Here is a 13,802-nt window from a genome sequence, read left to right as displayed (position 1 = left end):
TGAGCAAATCGGCATATTAGAATGATTTCTGAAAGATCATATGACACTGAAGACTGGAGTAATGGCTGCTGAAAATTCAGCTTTGCCCTCAAAGGAATAAAATTACATTTTAATATATATAAAACAGTTATTTTAAATTATAATAATGCTTCACAATATTAATGTTTCAACTTACTTAGTTTCAACTCAACTTACTGTATTTTTTATCAAATATCAAATAATTTCCTTGGTGAGCATAAGAGACTTCTTTAAACACATTAAAATAATCTTACTGCCTCCAGACTTTTTAAATGGTAGTGTATGTATCTATAGACTGATTGTGAACTTCACAAGTATTCAGATCAAGTACACATTTCCTCAAATAAAACATGTACAATCAGACATGAACTTTAAAACCCTGTCTGTGTTGATTGGAGTGTGGTACTGAGTTTACCTGCACTAGAGCCTCTTTCATTGCAGCCCAGTTAGACACTCTCCAGGCACACTCCAGCACTAGGTATGGGTTGTTATGGCCTTTAGATTGCCCGTACTCAGTCAGAGGCTCCCACTGGTTCAGCTCTTTAGAACAACTGGAAATCAATGTAACACTTAGATTTATTGTATTACATTACATTAGAATTTAACAGACAGTCCAGACTGTTTATGAATTTCATTAAATGTGTGTGTGGCGGACAAAAACTGAATTTGAGACTTTATTTATAAAGTGTTATAAATTTTGACTTAGGAAAAAAACAGTTTTTATCCTAAGCAATGCAAAACAAAACTTTGAGTGTAATTTTGGTCAGTCTCTGTTGGTCTTCTGGTTCCATTTGCACCATCAAATCATATTGGTTACTAGTCCGAAATCCTATTCCACACAGCTGTATCTTAATGGTGTCTTATTGGTTGTGATTTTGTTGCCTGGGTTGTGGCCATTCAACTCACCGTATCCAGTGATCCTCCCACAGTTGGTACTCTGGGAAGATGGCGGGCGAGACATTGTGCTCTTTGCGAGCTTTCTCCATTGCCTTCTCATAGGTTTCTTGAGCCTAATGATGATGGAACCAGCATTATTGTTACATCATCTTAAAATATAAGAGGGACAATTCATAGGGACGAACTTTAACAATGTAATTAATCCTTTAAAATGTAAACACATGAAATTTGAACAGCCTTTTTGCAGTTTAACACCATGTCCTAACCAGACGCGACACGACGAGATTCCAGCGACAAGCAATTTGCTGTCCACACTAAACTCGACACGGCGAGACAGAATCACTCTAATATCACAGCCATTCAAAAGTGCAGAAGTGCACTGCACTCCCAATGAAATGGACAAGTTTATAATCTAATTCATAAATATTAAACCTTTTTAACATTATTAAAAGTACAAGTGACTGATACCATCTTTGTCATGGAAAGCACTTGTTGGTTCGCATTGGGCTCGCAGTTTTAACCTACATGTTTGCTTTAATTTATTTTCAAGATCTGAGGTAAACTATCTGTTGTTGCTTTCAGTATGTCTATAAATGTCATGCAATACATTTAAACTGACATTAAACTCGTCGCGGCTGGTTAGGACAAAAACTCAGATTAATACGGAAAAGATACCTTTTATTGTGTGTTGCGGCATCGTGTTGCGTGAAGTGAGGACAGGGTGTAATATTTATAGACACTAGTCCATATCATGATTTGATCAACTGTGCAGCCCTTCTTTTTGATTTATTCATTCAAATTTTGCCAAAAACATGCATGGCGATACAATCACTTCAGTCTCTCACCTGTTCAAAGAAGCCATGCTGCTCGTATGCAATGGCGGTGCTCGTCTCAGGGAACTTGCATCTTTTCTGCCACAGCCCCGCCCACATGTCCTCTTCCTGCAGTAGGGAGTAGAGCTCCGCCAGCGAGTCTAGGATCTCCTGAGGGAATACAAGAACACATCTTCAAAGAATATAGGGGACAAACACATCCATATTCAGAGGTGTCCCAGTGAGATGACTGCTTAGCATAAGCAGCTTGAATGCTGGGATACTTCAAACTGAACTCACTGACAGGTCAAAACAAAGCCAATTGGAAATTCAGCACACAAGTTCATTTTGAGTGAACACAAAACTTCCTCTGCCAAGAATATCAATAACAAACAAAGAAGAAGGGCTCATGCATCAGTGTACCTGCTGTGGAGGAGTGATGCTTTCTTGCTCATAGAACTCTGTGCTCTGTTTGTGTTTGATGTGCAAGCTAAGGCCTTTCTCAAAGGCTTGCTGCTCCAGCATCAGGGTGGAGCGTAACCATAGATTGTGGGTTTTTCCTAAGTACTTCAGCACGCAGGGCCTGATGGCTATGGGCGACACGCACTGAGACATGGCCTCCACAAAGCAGTTTAGAGCACTGGGCTGGCAATCTCTCTGAGCTTGATGACTACCGCTACACAGGAACGGACCCATCTCGCCTGAGATTGCCTTCAAAAATGGATACATAAGACCAAAATTAGAGAGAAAAACAGATAATTTTTTTTTATTGATTGTCAGAATCCAGCATCGGATATTTAATAATTCATGTTGATTTCCATTATTTTTATATTTAGTTTGCCATCAAAACTTGCTCCCTCTAGTTCAACTTAAAAAACATGCTGTTACAAGTAATCTTCAGCAAACCTCAAAATGAATATCCATACCATAAATTCATAAAAATAAAAATAAACTACAAATGTAATGAGAAAAAAAAAAAAATGTAAGAACTGATTTGATTGACAGATTGTCAAACAGTTTAATAACAGCCTGAATTTTAATACGGTCTACTACAATAAAATATATATATTTTTTTTTTTAAAGTATGACTTTGATGAGAACTTTACAATAATGTTTAAAATGAAATGTAGGAAAGTAGTTCCTCACCAAACGTCAACAAGAATTTGCTATAAATATTCAATAGGAATGCCAACTCTAAAGAAAAATAGCCCACGTTACACAAAGACTTTTGGATTACTATTATTTGCAGGAAAAAACTTACGCAGTAAATATGTCCTAGTTTTTATACCTCCTACAATAAAAAGCTACGAAGTGGAAGATTTCTATTTTGAATGCATGTTGTAATAGTCTACAGCCTCAGTCACTCCAAATTAAAGCCCTTTAATGAGAATTCTAATACTTAAGACATCTGGTCCATTCAACTCTGATATTTGCATAAAAGGTTTAATTTCTGCTCATTAGCAAATGCTGCCTGTTTAAGTTCAGTGGCAGGGGCAGAAAGACAGCCCGCCATACCCCCCACCCGTGCAAAGGTCTCCAAGATGAGCGGATAGGCACAACATCCGACACCATTAACACACATTTTGCATGCCGATTCTGCAGTGATATGCATTATTAGTTGTAAAACATGCAGTCTACACTTTAACCATAACAAAGGTCAAGTTAAAATGAGCAGCAGTCATACGCTGCATTGACATGGAAAATGTTTAGAGGAAAATGGCCAACTGTCAGCTCAGCTCTTTGGAGAACTGGGAAAGTCAAGTACTCACATGCTGCTGTCGGTCCGACAGAATCTTCCATAAGCGGGGGAAGAGCTGGACCCAGGTCTTCTCAGCCAATGGAGTGGAGATGTGGCACAACTGAACCAGTGCATTCAGCAGTGCTCCCGTCTGATTACACACACAGGAGACTCATTTAGAGATAGGCAATATATATCGGCCATTAATCAACCGACATTTAGCCACTTGAGATTATCGCATTGGCTGATAACAGTGCCAGCTCAGCCGATTAACAGAAGTGCACCTTGTCTCAGTTCCAAAGTCTACCAGGACACCTTTGTTAATGAACATTTATTAGTTTTTGTTCTTAAATATCTACATAAACTTCATTTTTTTAAATTTGTTTTAGTTATTTTAGTACATAAAGTCAAACTAAACGAAAATGAGATACGTTGCCTGAACAACTAGCTGAATTTATATTTATATATATATATATATATATATATATATATGCACCTTGTCTCAGTTCCAAAGTCTACCAGGACACCTTTGTTAATGAACATTTATTAGTTTTTGTTCTTAAATATCTACATAAACTTCATTTTTTTAAATTTGTTTTAGTTATTTTAGTACATAAAGTCAAACTAAACGAAAATGAGATACGTTGCCTGAACAACTAGCTGAATTTATATTTATATATATATATATATATATATATATATATTCTATACAATTTAACATTTATTTCAAGTAACAAAATGATATGGTTTTAGTTTTAGCTAACTATAAAACCCTGCTTAATACACACTATTCTTGACACTGTGATACACACTTGCTTTCTACATGTATCATGTCACGTTTGCAGCAAAAAATTAATAAATAATAAGATTTCATCTTTACTCATGACACCAGACATTCAAGGACAAAAGAGACTATTCCTTTTTAAAAATGTATTTTCATAAGGAATCACTGTACGTTCATAAGCATGACTGGTCATCACCTCTTGCCACTGAATAATTCTTAGGGCATGACTGCACGTAAAGGTTTGGACCTCTGACCACAAGAGGAATGGAGATGTTAGCATAAGTCAGAACTCAAATGTGTGCTGTGGTTCCTGACAGCGGCTCCGGTGGGCAACGCAGGCAGGTCAGGGCTTTGAACTCCTCACTTCATCATTTATCTAAAGCCTGCTTGAGAGGTGTATATAAAGCAGCAGCGTGTCTAGGATTAAATAGAAATCAATGACGCGATGACCTCAAAGAACTCAGAGACAGAATCCCATGCTGCCCTGATCAAACTCTCTTTAACAGAGACGCTTATGAGGGAGCAGCCAAATGAGGAAGAGCAGGTTAGAGATGAAAGGAGCCAGAACCAAAGGCACATATTAAACTACACTGTTCAAAAGCCTGTATAACTTTTGCATGTGACTCATTCCTACATGTGTCCTTTATGTAACCAGTGTATTTTTTTTTTTAAGTTTTGCTTTATTTTTCCTAATGCTTAAGGGGTGCACTCGTGAGGGCAGCATATGTTGAGGTGATGGCTCACCTTGACCTCTCTCAGGGAGTCCAGGAACTTATCGTGGCGGTTGGTGAGCATGTGCAGCTGGTTGCCTGCATCTCTCTCCGCCTGCTCCTTGGTCTTAGGGAGGCTGGTCTGGTCACCAGGTGCCAGTTCGATGTCTATCTCCACATCCTACAGACGTAAAAGGTTTCAAAATATGGGAAAAACAAAATGTTAACTTGCTTCACTTACAACAGGCCTCCATGAACTCCAGAGTTGCGTGCCATTTAGAAGTGAACTGAAAACACCTTTGAATTCCTGAATTTGAATTGAGGTAGGGCACAGGACACAGATTTAAAATTTAAATATGAATAACTACTGTATATGCAGTTTTAAATAATACATTTCAAGAAAGAATTACTGACATGTTGATATCATGAGATTATAAACATGTTAACAAACCAAAGGAGTATTTATAGAAAAATTAGATGCCATTACATTAGCCATACTGGCTACCAGTAGCTGCTCGCATAAAATTCAAGGCATTATTATTTGCCTACAAAACCACCACTGGCTCTTCACACATTTACCTAAATTCCTTACTTCAGAGTTATGTGCCCTCTAGAAGCTTGCGGTTCTGCAAGTGAACGACGCATTAGAGGCACAAAATCACTATCACAGACTTTCTCATTAACTGTTCCCTCCTGATGGAATGACCTGCCCAACTCAATCCGAGCAGCTGAGTCCTTAGCCATCTTCAAGAAACGACTAAAAACACATCTGTTCCATCTTTATTTGACCCTCTAACTCATTTTCTATTCTATTATAATTCTACTTTATCTATATTTATCTTTTTTGTTGCTCTTTTGTTAGATTTGACTGCTTTTATTGTCCTCATTTGTAAGTTGCTTTGGATAAAAGTGTCTGCTAAATGACTAAATGTAAACGTAAATTTATATTATGCATTTCTATGTATTTGGCATTTCATATGATTATTAGAGTATATATATTAAAATGTATTCTATATTTAATTTTCATGGTAATGGTAATTTGGTAATTTCCATACTTTTTTTAATTTTAGGACAAAAAATAATAGATAATCAGAAATAGAAATGATCAAAAATAATAGAAATAGATCATTGATGATCACATCACTTTTGTGATAATGTAATTAAAACTTTCTCTATATATCAGAAATTGATACTAGAGTCGGCTAAATTAGGCAATAAAGGCACAAAACAAGCTTTTTGTACAGATGTTTGTATACACTGAATGGCACAGCTGACCTCCTCCTTGGTCTCGCTGTTTTCTCTCTCACGAGGTTCCTGTTTGATATGCGTTGCCATGGCGAAGGCTGCACGGTCATGGCTGTCAGCCAGGTTGATGACGTTGGTGATGGAGGAAATTCAAGGCATTAATGTTTGCCTACAAAACCACCACTGGCTCTGCACCCCTTTACCTAAATTCATTACTTCAGAGTTATGTGCCCTCTAGAAGCTTGCGGTTCTGCAAGTGAACGACGCATTAGAGGCACAAAATCACTATCACAGACTTTCTCATTAACTGTTCCCTCCTGATGGAATGACCTGCCCAACTCAATCCGAGCAGCTGAGTCCTTAGCCATCTTCAAGAAACGACTAAAAACACATCTGTTCCATCTTTATTTGACCCTCTAACTCATTTTCTATTCTATTATAATTCTACTTTATCTATCTTCTTTTTTTATAAAAAAAAACTAGCAGCTTTCTATTTTTTCTATTCTATCTTCTTTTTTTTATTTGTTGTTTTCTCTCTCACGAGGTTCCTGTTTGATATGCGTTGCCATGGCGAAGGCTGCACGGTCATGGCTGTCAGCCAGGTTGATGACGTTGGTGATGGAGGGGAGCATGGAGCCCTGGCAGCTGGTGCCAATGGTGGTGTTCCTCTCACAGACCGCCAACAGCAGCTGTGAAGCAGAGACGACAGAATCAAACTCTGAACTGCCACGATTCCTAAAACATACAAGCAAACAGCTGCTCCTTCTGTGAAGAAAGTAGCTAACATTCAAACATAAATGACGCCTGCATGAGCCAGCATTGTTTAACAGCTGTCATTTTAACCCCTAGCGCATATATATCTAAATGCTTGACACTGGCTGCAGAGCTCCAACAGTGAATATTCTTCTACTCCATCACGGCAGGCTGATTCGTGCACACAGCCGCGCCACGTGTAGGACAGCGTTAATAATTCAAGAGCCAGAGTAGCATTGATTGTGGCTAAGATGGATGGATTGTGACCTGACTTGAGCAGGTAAAAACCAGAGCTGTTACATCATGGTGAATGTATTAACACCAAAAGAATAATTATCTCAAATCCAGCTGAAGTTTTGATAAAATCATTAAGGGGAAAACTGTGACGTTAAAATGATACAGTATGCATACAACTGCTATGCAAGGTGAAATTAGCTTCTGTGTAATTTAAGCATGTGCATAATTATGAAGTATTATCCACTCTGCATAGAGCGGACAACACGACTGAAGATGTACGATATATTGGCATTTATTTTTTATTTTTTTTAATGTTCAAAAAATTCTGTAGACATATCCTGCGGTGTGACATGCAATGTTATATCACAGAAATTATAAATGAAACAGTTGATTTAAATACATTTATTATATAATTATATAATATTACAAATTATAAGAAAAATTAAATAATATTACAATATTATTAATTCTATATTTTTTATTGTATAATATATTCCAATTTATATACCAGTTCTGCGAGCAGCAAATATACAGAAGCCTCTCATAGACTCGCCGCTTCATTGATGCATCAAACACCTCGAAAAACTTTGCTCTGATCAGTGGCTGGGTGCAGCGTAGCCCTGACAAGAATGCTGGCTCCAGCTTGGATGTGATGTCACTTCCTGAGAGGTTCTCATCTCTGAAAAAAACAAATACCAAAGTGCTTTAGACAAATGCTGCAAGACTGGTGTTGTGTTTACCTTCTGAGATGGCATGAAATGCAGAGTGACAATAAACAACATGGCGGGTCTTTAGTAAACCACAGCTATTAAGGACTGCAGGTGTTCCAGCATAGATACAACTAGAGCTGTTGACTTAAAGGATTAGTTCCCTTCTGAATTAAAATTTCCTCATAATTTAGCGAAACGATCGGTCATTTTCTAAAAAAGAATAAAAATTATATACTTTTTAACCTCAAATGTTTGTCTTGTGTAGCTCTGCAATGCGCATGCGTACTCTGTGCAGTCCCATTCGAAACAGTTAGGGTAGGATAAAAAAAATTCCCATCTCATTTTCTCCTCCAACTTCAAAATCGTTCTACATTGCTGCAGAAGTACCGACCCAGTGTTTACAAAGTGAACGTGCAAAGAAGGTCAAATGCCCTTTATAAAAAATGGTAAAACAGCGATGTAGGACGATTTAGAACGATTTTGAAGTTGGAGGAGAAAATGAGATGGGAGTTTTTCGATATACCCTAACTGTCATGAACCGGAATGCACACGCAGTTCACGTGTTGCATGTTCACGCAGAATTAAGCAGAACACTTTGAAGCTGCACTGAAGCTGCAATTTGGACCTTCCACCCAGTGAACCCCACTGAAGTCCACTATATAGAGAAAAACCCTGGAATGTTTTCCTCAAAAAACTTAATTTCTTTTCAACTGAAGAAAGAAAGACATGAACATCTTGGATGACATGGGGGTGAGAAAATTATGAGGAAATTTTAATTCAGAAGTGAACTAATCCTTTAAGCCTATGGGTTCTCACCAGGATGAATTGCTCCTGACGCTGGAGAAATGCTCTTTTGCCCAGGGTGATGGTAACCCCTAATGCAAATTGCACCTCAGCTGCCAACTTTAGCAATCAAAATGGGGCCTACCACCCACCAGCCAGAGTCTTGTTGATAATGGCAATAGATGGAAGGCCAGCACGGCCAGCGGACCCTGTGATTAATCGGCGTAATTACCTGTAGACGTAATTAACGAGGTCCAGGAACTGGGCATTCAATTCAAGGTCGTCAGGAAAGCGCTTCTCAATGTAGGTCATCATTTTCACCAGCAGAATGGATTTCTCTCTTGGATTAGGCACCTAGGAAAGAGAAGCGAAGACAGAGAGAGAGAGTAAAAAAGCAGAAAGGAAGGGGATTGAAAGAGGAGAGCTGAGGAGGAGAAGGGGGTAACAGACTGATAAAGTCCATTTATCTTTCATCTATCAGGAGAGCTGTGCAGAACTTTGCTCTGCTCCTTTTTCCTCCCTGTCTGCTCTCTCGCCTTGGGCTAACAGAACAGACACCTGGGATCAGCTGCTCGGGCCACAGCGCACTGAATACACAATGCCTCATTTACAGCAGGAAAGGTTTTGAGCTCAAATGTTTAACGCTGGTGTATTCAGAGTCAACAAAAGGTTGGTTTACTATTGTGCGGTTTAGCAAGTCTACAGAAATGGAAATCATACAATTACACCATGTTAAATCAATAACGCATGAAATATCAATCAGGCTAAGCCATTTGCACGAGTGGTCGTGCTTCACGCGGTGGTTAACGACACCAAGCTGCGGCAGACGGAGACAATGAAGAGGGACTTCAGGAGCTTGATCGAGACGGTGCGCAGCACATCGCCCGCGACGACGATCATCGTGTCAGGACCGCTTCCCACGTATTGACGAGGACACGAAAGGTTCGGTAAACATTTTGCTTTAAATTAATGGTTATTGTCATGGTGTAAAGAACAGAAACTGCTCTTTGTTAATAATTGGAATATTTTCTGGGAGCGTCCTAGGCTTTTTCGCACTGATGGCCTGCACCCCAGCAGAGTCGGAGCGGAACTCCTGTCGGACAACATCTCCAGGACGCTACGCTCCATATGACTAGTAAGTCAAATCTCAAATAACTGCCATGATGACTTTTGTTCTACCCGCCTAAATGATAGAAGTACTTACGCTGTACAATCTATAAAGACTGTGTCTGTTCCCCGAATAGTGAGGTCAAAATATAAATGTAATGCAGGATCTAGAAAAAATCTGATAGTGATTAAACCAGAAAAATGTAAAATAACACTAAATTACTGAAAGAGTTGTTACCTGTAGCAGAAGAACCGCTTCTCAATATTATTAACTCGTCGTTGTCTTTAGGTCATGTCCCAAAACCATTCAAGGTGGCGGTAATTAAGCGTCTTATTAAGAAACCACAACTAGATCCTAGTGAACTGGCAAATTACAGACCCATTTCAATCTTCCGTTTATGTCTAAAATTTTTGAAAAAGTTATGTCTGCTCAATTGCGCTCCTTCCTGCAAAAAAATTATTTTTTCTGTAAAGTTGCTTTGCAACGATTTGTATCGTGAAAAGCACTATATAAATAAACTTGAATTGAATTTGTAGTTGATTTCCCTAAGAACTGTAAGCACTATGGTGCTATCAAAACATAGCCCTGCTTGTTTCTGAATCTCAACCAGCAACACTAGCTCAAGCAGTGGCGTGAATGTGGGGTGGGATTATATATTGATCAGATCAATAAGAGACCAAAGAAAACCTGTTTAAAACAGTAACTATTTTACAATTCTGTTTGGTGGCACAGAATTAACATACTTAAATCTTTAAGCTTTCTTCCATCTTAGACCACATTCTGTTAAATTGGACAACCAATTGTAAAAAAATAAATACATAAATTTAAAGTTCCTTTTAAAATGTCTTGTCATACTTTTTTTTTTTATTACTGAACGCTGCTCCCTGAGTTCTAGTTATAATGACTGCTTTCCTCCCTCTCCCTGACCTTGCTTTGCTGTCAACTAGCATTTTTAACTGCCCCATCATTCAACAGCCTCTTTGCAAAGTCGGCATTACATTGTGACACGATCACAAAATAATCAATGCCAAAATGTACCACATAAAATATCAAGATCAAACTAAAATTATTAGAGATCTTGTTAAAAATAAACTTATGAATGTGCGGTCAAGTACAGCACATGGTTTGAACCATTTCAACCAGAGGGTCAGGCACAAGGGTGTCTCAGCTAACTTCCAGGGTAGCCCAACAAGTCTTAAAGTTATTTAAATTTAGTTATCTTAACATAATCTTAATTAAAATTCTAAAAAAAAACAACAACACTAAAAGATAAACACATACTACATTAAACTGAACTAGTCAACTTTCAAGTGTCATCTTTGCTACTTAATTTTAGTCTTTCTGGACTTGGAAAGTTTTGAGTTTGGAACATTGTTACAGTGTGTTTACATAGTACAATATAATCTAAACTAAGATCAAAGAAAATTCCTCATATTATGACACCAGGTGAATTAATATTTTGATACAGCAGCCTGTGAAAATTTACCTGGTTGGTGGCCATGGGGTTGCCAGAGTTGTTCTTGACCCATTCCTCCACAATCTTCACCACAGCTCGAAGAATCTTTGGGTCGGGAGATTTCTCGATGAGGGATGTAAGGATGACCTGGATGAAGTTCTTCCTCATTTCCATGTTCATGACCGACAGCCTCTCCTTTACCAGATCCAAGCTAAGCATGACCAACTCGCTTGTCACTACAGCCAACACAGAAGAACGAGAGCACGATTACATGACAGCAATACTATTTTCCATTTCGTTAAGGTTCACAGGACTTCTATCTTTTTCCAAATCGAACAAAGAGGAAAAAAATACACACAGGCTCACATACACAGCAAAATGTTACATGAATCTCAAAGACAACCATTGAACACACATCAAAAATTGTAAAAGACAGCTGAGGATATGAACCATAAAATACGAAAGTCTGCCTGCTGAAAGCGGGGGAAATGTGATTGAGTTTTACAGCATGGAAAGCCGTAGCAGAAAGGAGACGGGTTATCAGTTTAGTCTGGCCTCTGAATGTATTTTCTGCTTGATTTGCTCAAGGTAAAATGTGATTGTTCTGATGAGTCGACCCCTTGGGGGAGAATATATTAGAGGCTGATTTCCAGTTCGCCGCTGACTCACGCTGTGAGGGGGTCTTGGGCGACACTGTCAGGGTGACATTGCAGCGTGAGGCCTGCACAGGACATGCAGGGCCGAAAGTGTGCGAATGTGTGTGTGTCTGTTCAATCCCATCTCCATGTACCATTTAAAAACCATAATAGCATCTAGAAGGCACTGAGCAGATGGGATTGTCTGGATTTTATATTCTGGTGGACACAGTGGGAGATTTTTGACTTCAATCACAGAAGATGTTTCTCAGTATGGTTGGATTTGTGGGCCGGTCTCTAAACATTTGACCCTCCTGCAGCACCCAGTGGTCAAACATGGACAGCGTACACTGAAGTCTAAGGGTTCTCTCTCTCTCTCAATCTGCTCCAAGGTGACAACGTGTCTTTTTGTCTTTCTGCCCACTTTTTAAACTCCTCCAGATGACTGCAGACAACAGGATTAAAGCTGTCCCAGTAAGAGCGTATATTTTTCCATCATACTGTCAAGAGCCTAAATTTAAGACAGGCTGTCAGTTTTGGGCCAAGAGGAAGAGGACCCGTTCTGTCAGACAAAGCAATAGATCTCAACCTACCTCAGCTGGTTTCCATATACTATCCAAAATCAAGACAAGCTTGAAATCTTTAAAGGCTTGAAAACGGCCTCCTGGAAGGGAGGAAGTGATCTTAACCAAGCGCAAATGGGTTAATGACAGAAAGAGGCCAATGCTAAAGCACAAATTTGTCTAAATTGAGTATAGCATACTATATTTCATTAACTTAACATGGTTGCTTCTAGACAGCAGCCAATTAGGATCGATTCAGATGATTTAGTGATCCACTGAGTGCCATCAACATAAGAACTGATCTGACCTGTGTGGTACCTGTTCTGTTTAAATTTACTTAGTGGGTCAATGCCATAAGAGTGTACACAATGAAAGAAAAATCTTTCAAAAATCAACAAAAGTTTTTTTTTAGGAATGTGTTCTTTGTATTCATTTTGGTTTCTTATGGCTATAAAAAACTTATACCATTATCAAGAAAACTTTACATTTCAAAGACTAAAAATAATGTGGTTCAACCATTAAGTAATTTCTTTAAAAATATATTGCATATTCAAGTTAAGCATATTTTTCAAGATAATAGGTATTATCTTTTACAAATATCATGAATTACTAACTCAAATATTACAAGTTTTTGGGATGTCACACTTCATGCCACCTGACTAATGATTATAATCTGACTACAAACGTTGACTGATAAATCATAAAGTCAAATTATCATATATTTTAGGAGACTTATTGACCTTGACACACAGGATCTGCAGGGGTCATCTGTATGATGCAATTAACTGTTTTTCTTTTCTGGATGCTGGTTGTATCATTACTTTATTATTTCAAATATTAATATGCAATTTTAATAAAAAAATATAATAATAATAATAATAATAATAATAAATACAGCTGCAAATAGCAATTAAGAGGCCAAGCACAATGGAAGCAAAATGAGAAGCTAAAAGCATGACAATGAGCATCAAACCAACTACAAAAACGAGTGAAGACATTTGGAGACAATTTTAAACAAAATGGTTGAAAACCCATAAATACAATTACTTGTAATATGACATAATTGCTCAATATTACTTCTGACCAATAGTTGGCACTGACACCAAATTAATCTGGTATGGTCAGTGTTGAGTGACAATGTCACAAAGTTTGGAATCAATATGTCAAAGCTTTGCAGAGATACAGCCTCAGATGCAGTTTGGCATGCCATCAAATTTGTTGATGTGGTAAATAAAAACAGTTATGTCTATAGACGAGAAATCCGTAACTTTTTAACAGCATGGTCTGAAGAAGATCGGAGTTCAGTTTGGTGAAAAATTGGACCAACAGTCTAGGAGGATTTCGAAAAGCAAG

The 13,802-nt window shown here is 38.2% G+C and overlaps 1 protein-coding gene across 1 annotated transcript in view; it reads right to left on the bottom strand.

Annotated features, from left to right (window-relative positions):
- Positions 1–13,802, bottom strand: part of LOC107724687 (transformation/transcription domain-associated protein) — an 85,632-nt gene that overhangs the window by 26,281 nt on the left and 45,549 nt on the right. Inside the window, exons 48-58 of the mRNA XM_016533699.1 lie at positions 11,282–11,487; positions 8,920–9,041; positions 7,703–7,873; positions 6,820–6,939; positions 6,235–6,340; positions 4,994–5,140; positions 3,497–3,616; positions 2,151–2,438; positions 1,761–1,898; positions 925–1,028; positions 434–569 (exon numbers count right to left, since the gene is read on the bottom strand). Coding sequence (XP_016389185.1) covers positions 434–569; positions 925–1,028; positions 1,761–1,898; positions 2,151–2,438; positions 3,497–3,616; positions 4,994–5,140; positions 6,235–6,340; positions 6,820–6,939; positions 7,703–7,873; positions 8,920–9,041; positions 11,282–11,487 — 1,658 coding nt within the window. The remainder of the gene's footprint in view (positions 1–433; positions 570–924; positions 1,029–1,760; positions 1,899–2,150; positions 2,439–3,496; positions 3,617–4,993; positions 5,141–6,234; positions 6,341–6,819; positions 6,940–7,702; positions 7,874–8,919; positions 9,042–11,281; positions 11,488–13,802) is intronic.

Source organism: Sinocyclocheilus rhinocerous, unplaced genomic scaffold, assembly GCF_001515625.1.
Source record: "Sinocyclocheilus rhinocerous isolate Xijiao unplaced genomic scaffold, SAMN03320098_v1.1 scaffold1026, whole genome shotgun sequence".
Taxonomy (NCBI): Eukaryota; Metazoa; Chordata; class Actinopteri; order Cypriniformes; family Cyprinidae; genus Sinocyclocheilus; species Sinocyclocheilus rhinocerous.
This window is presented reverse-complemented; position numbering and strand designations above follow the sequence as displayed.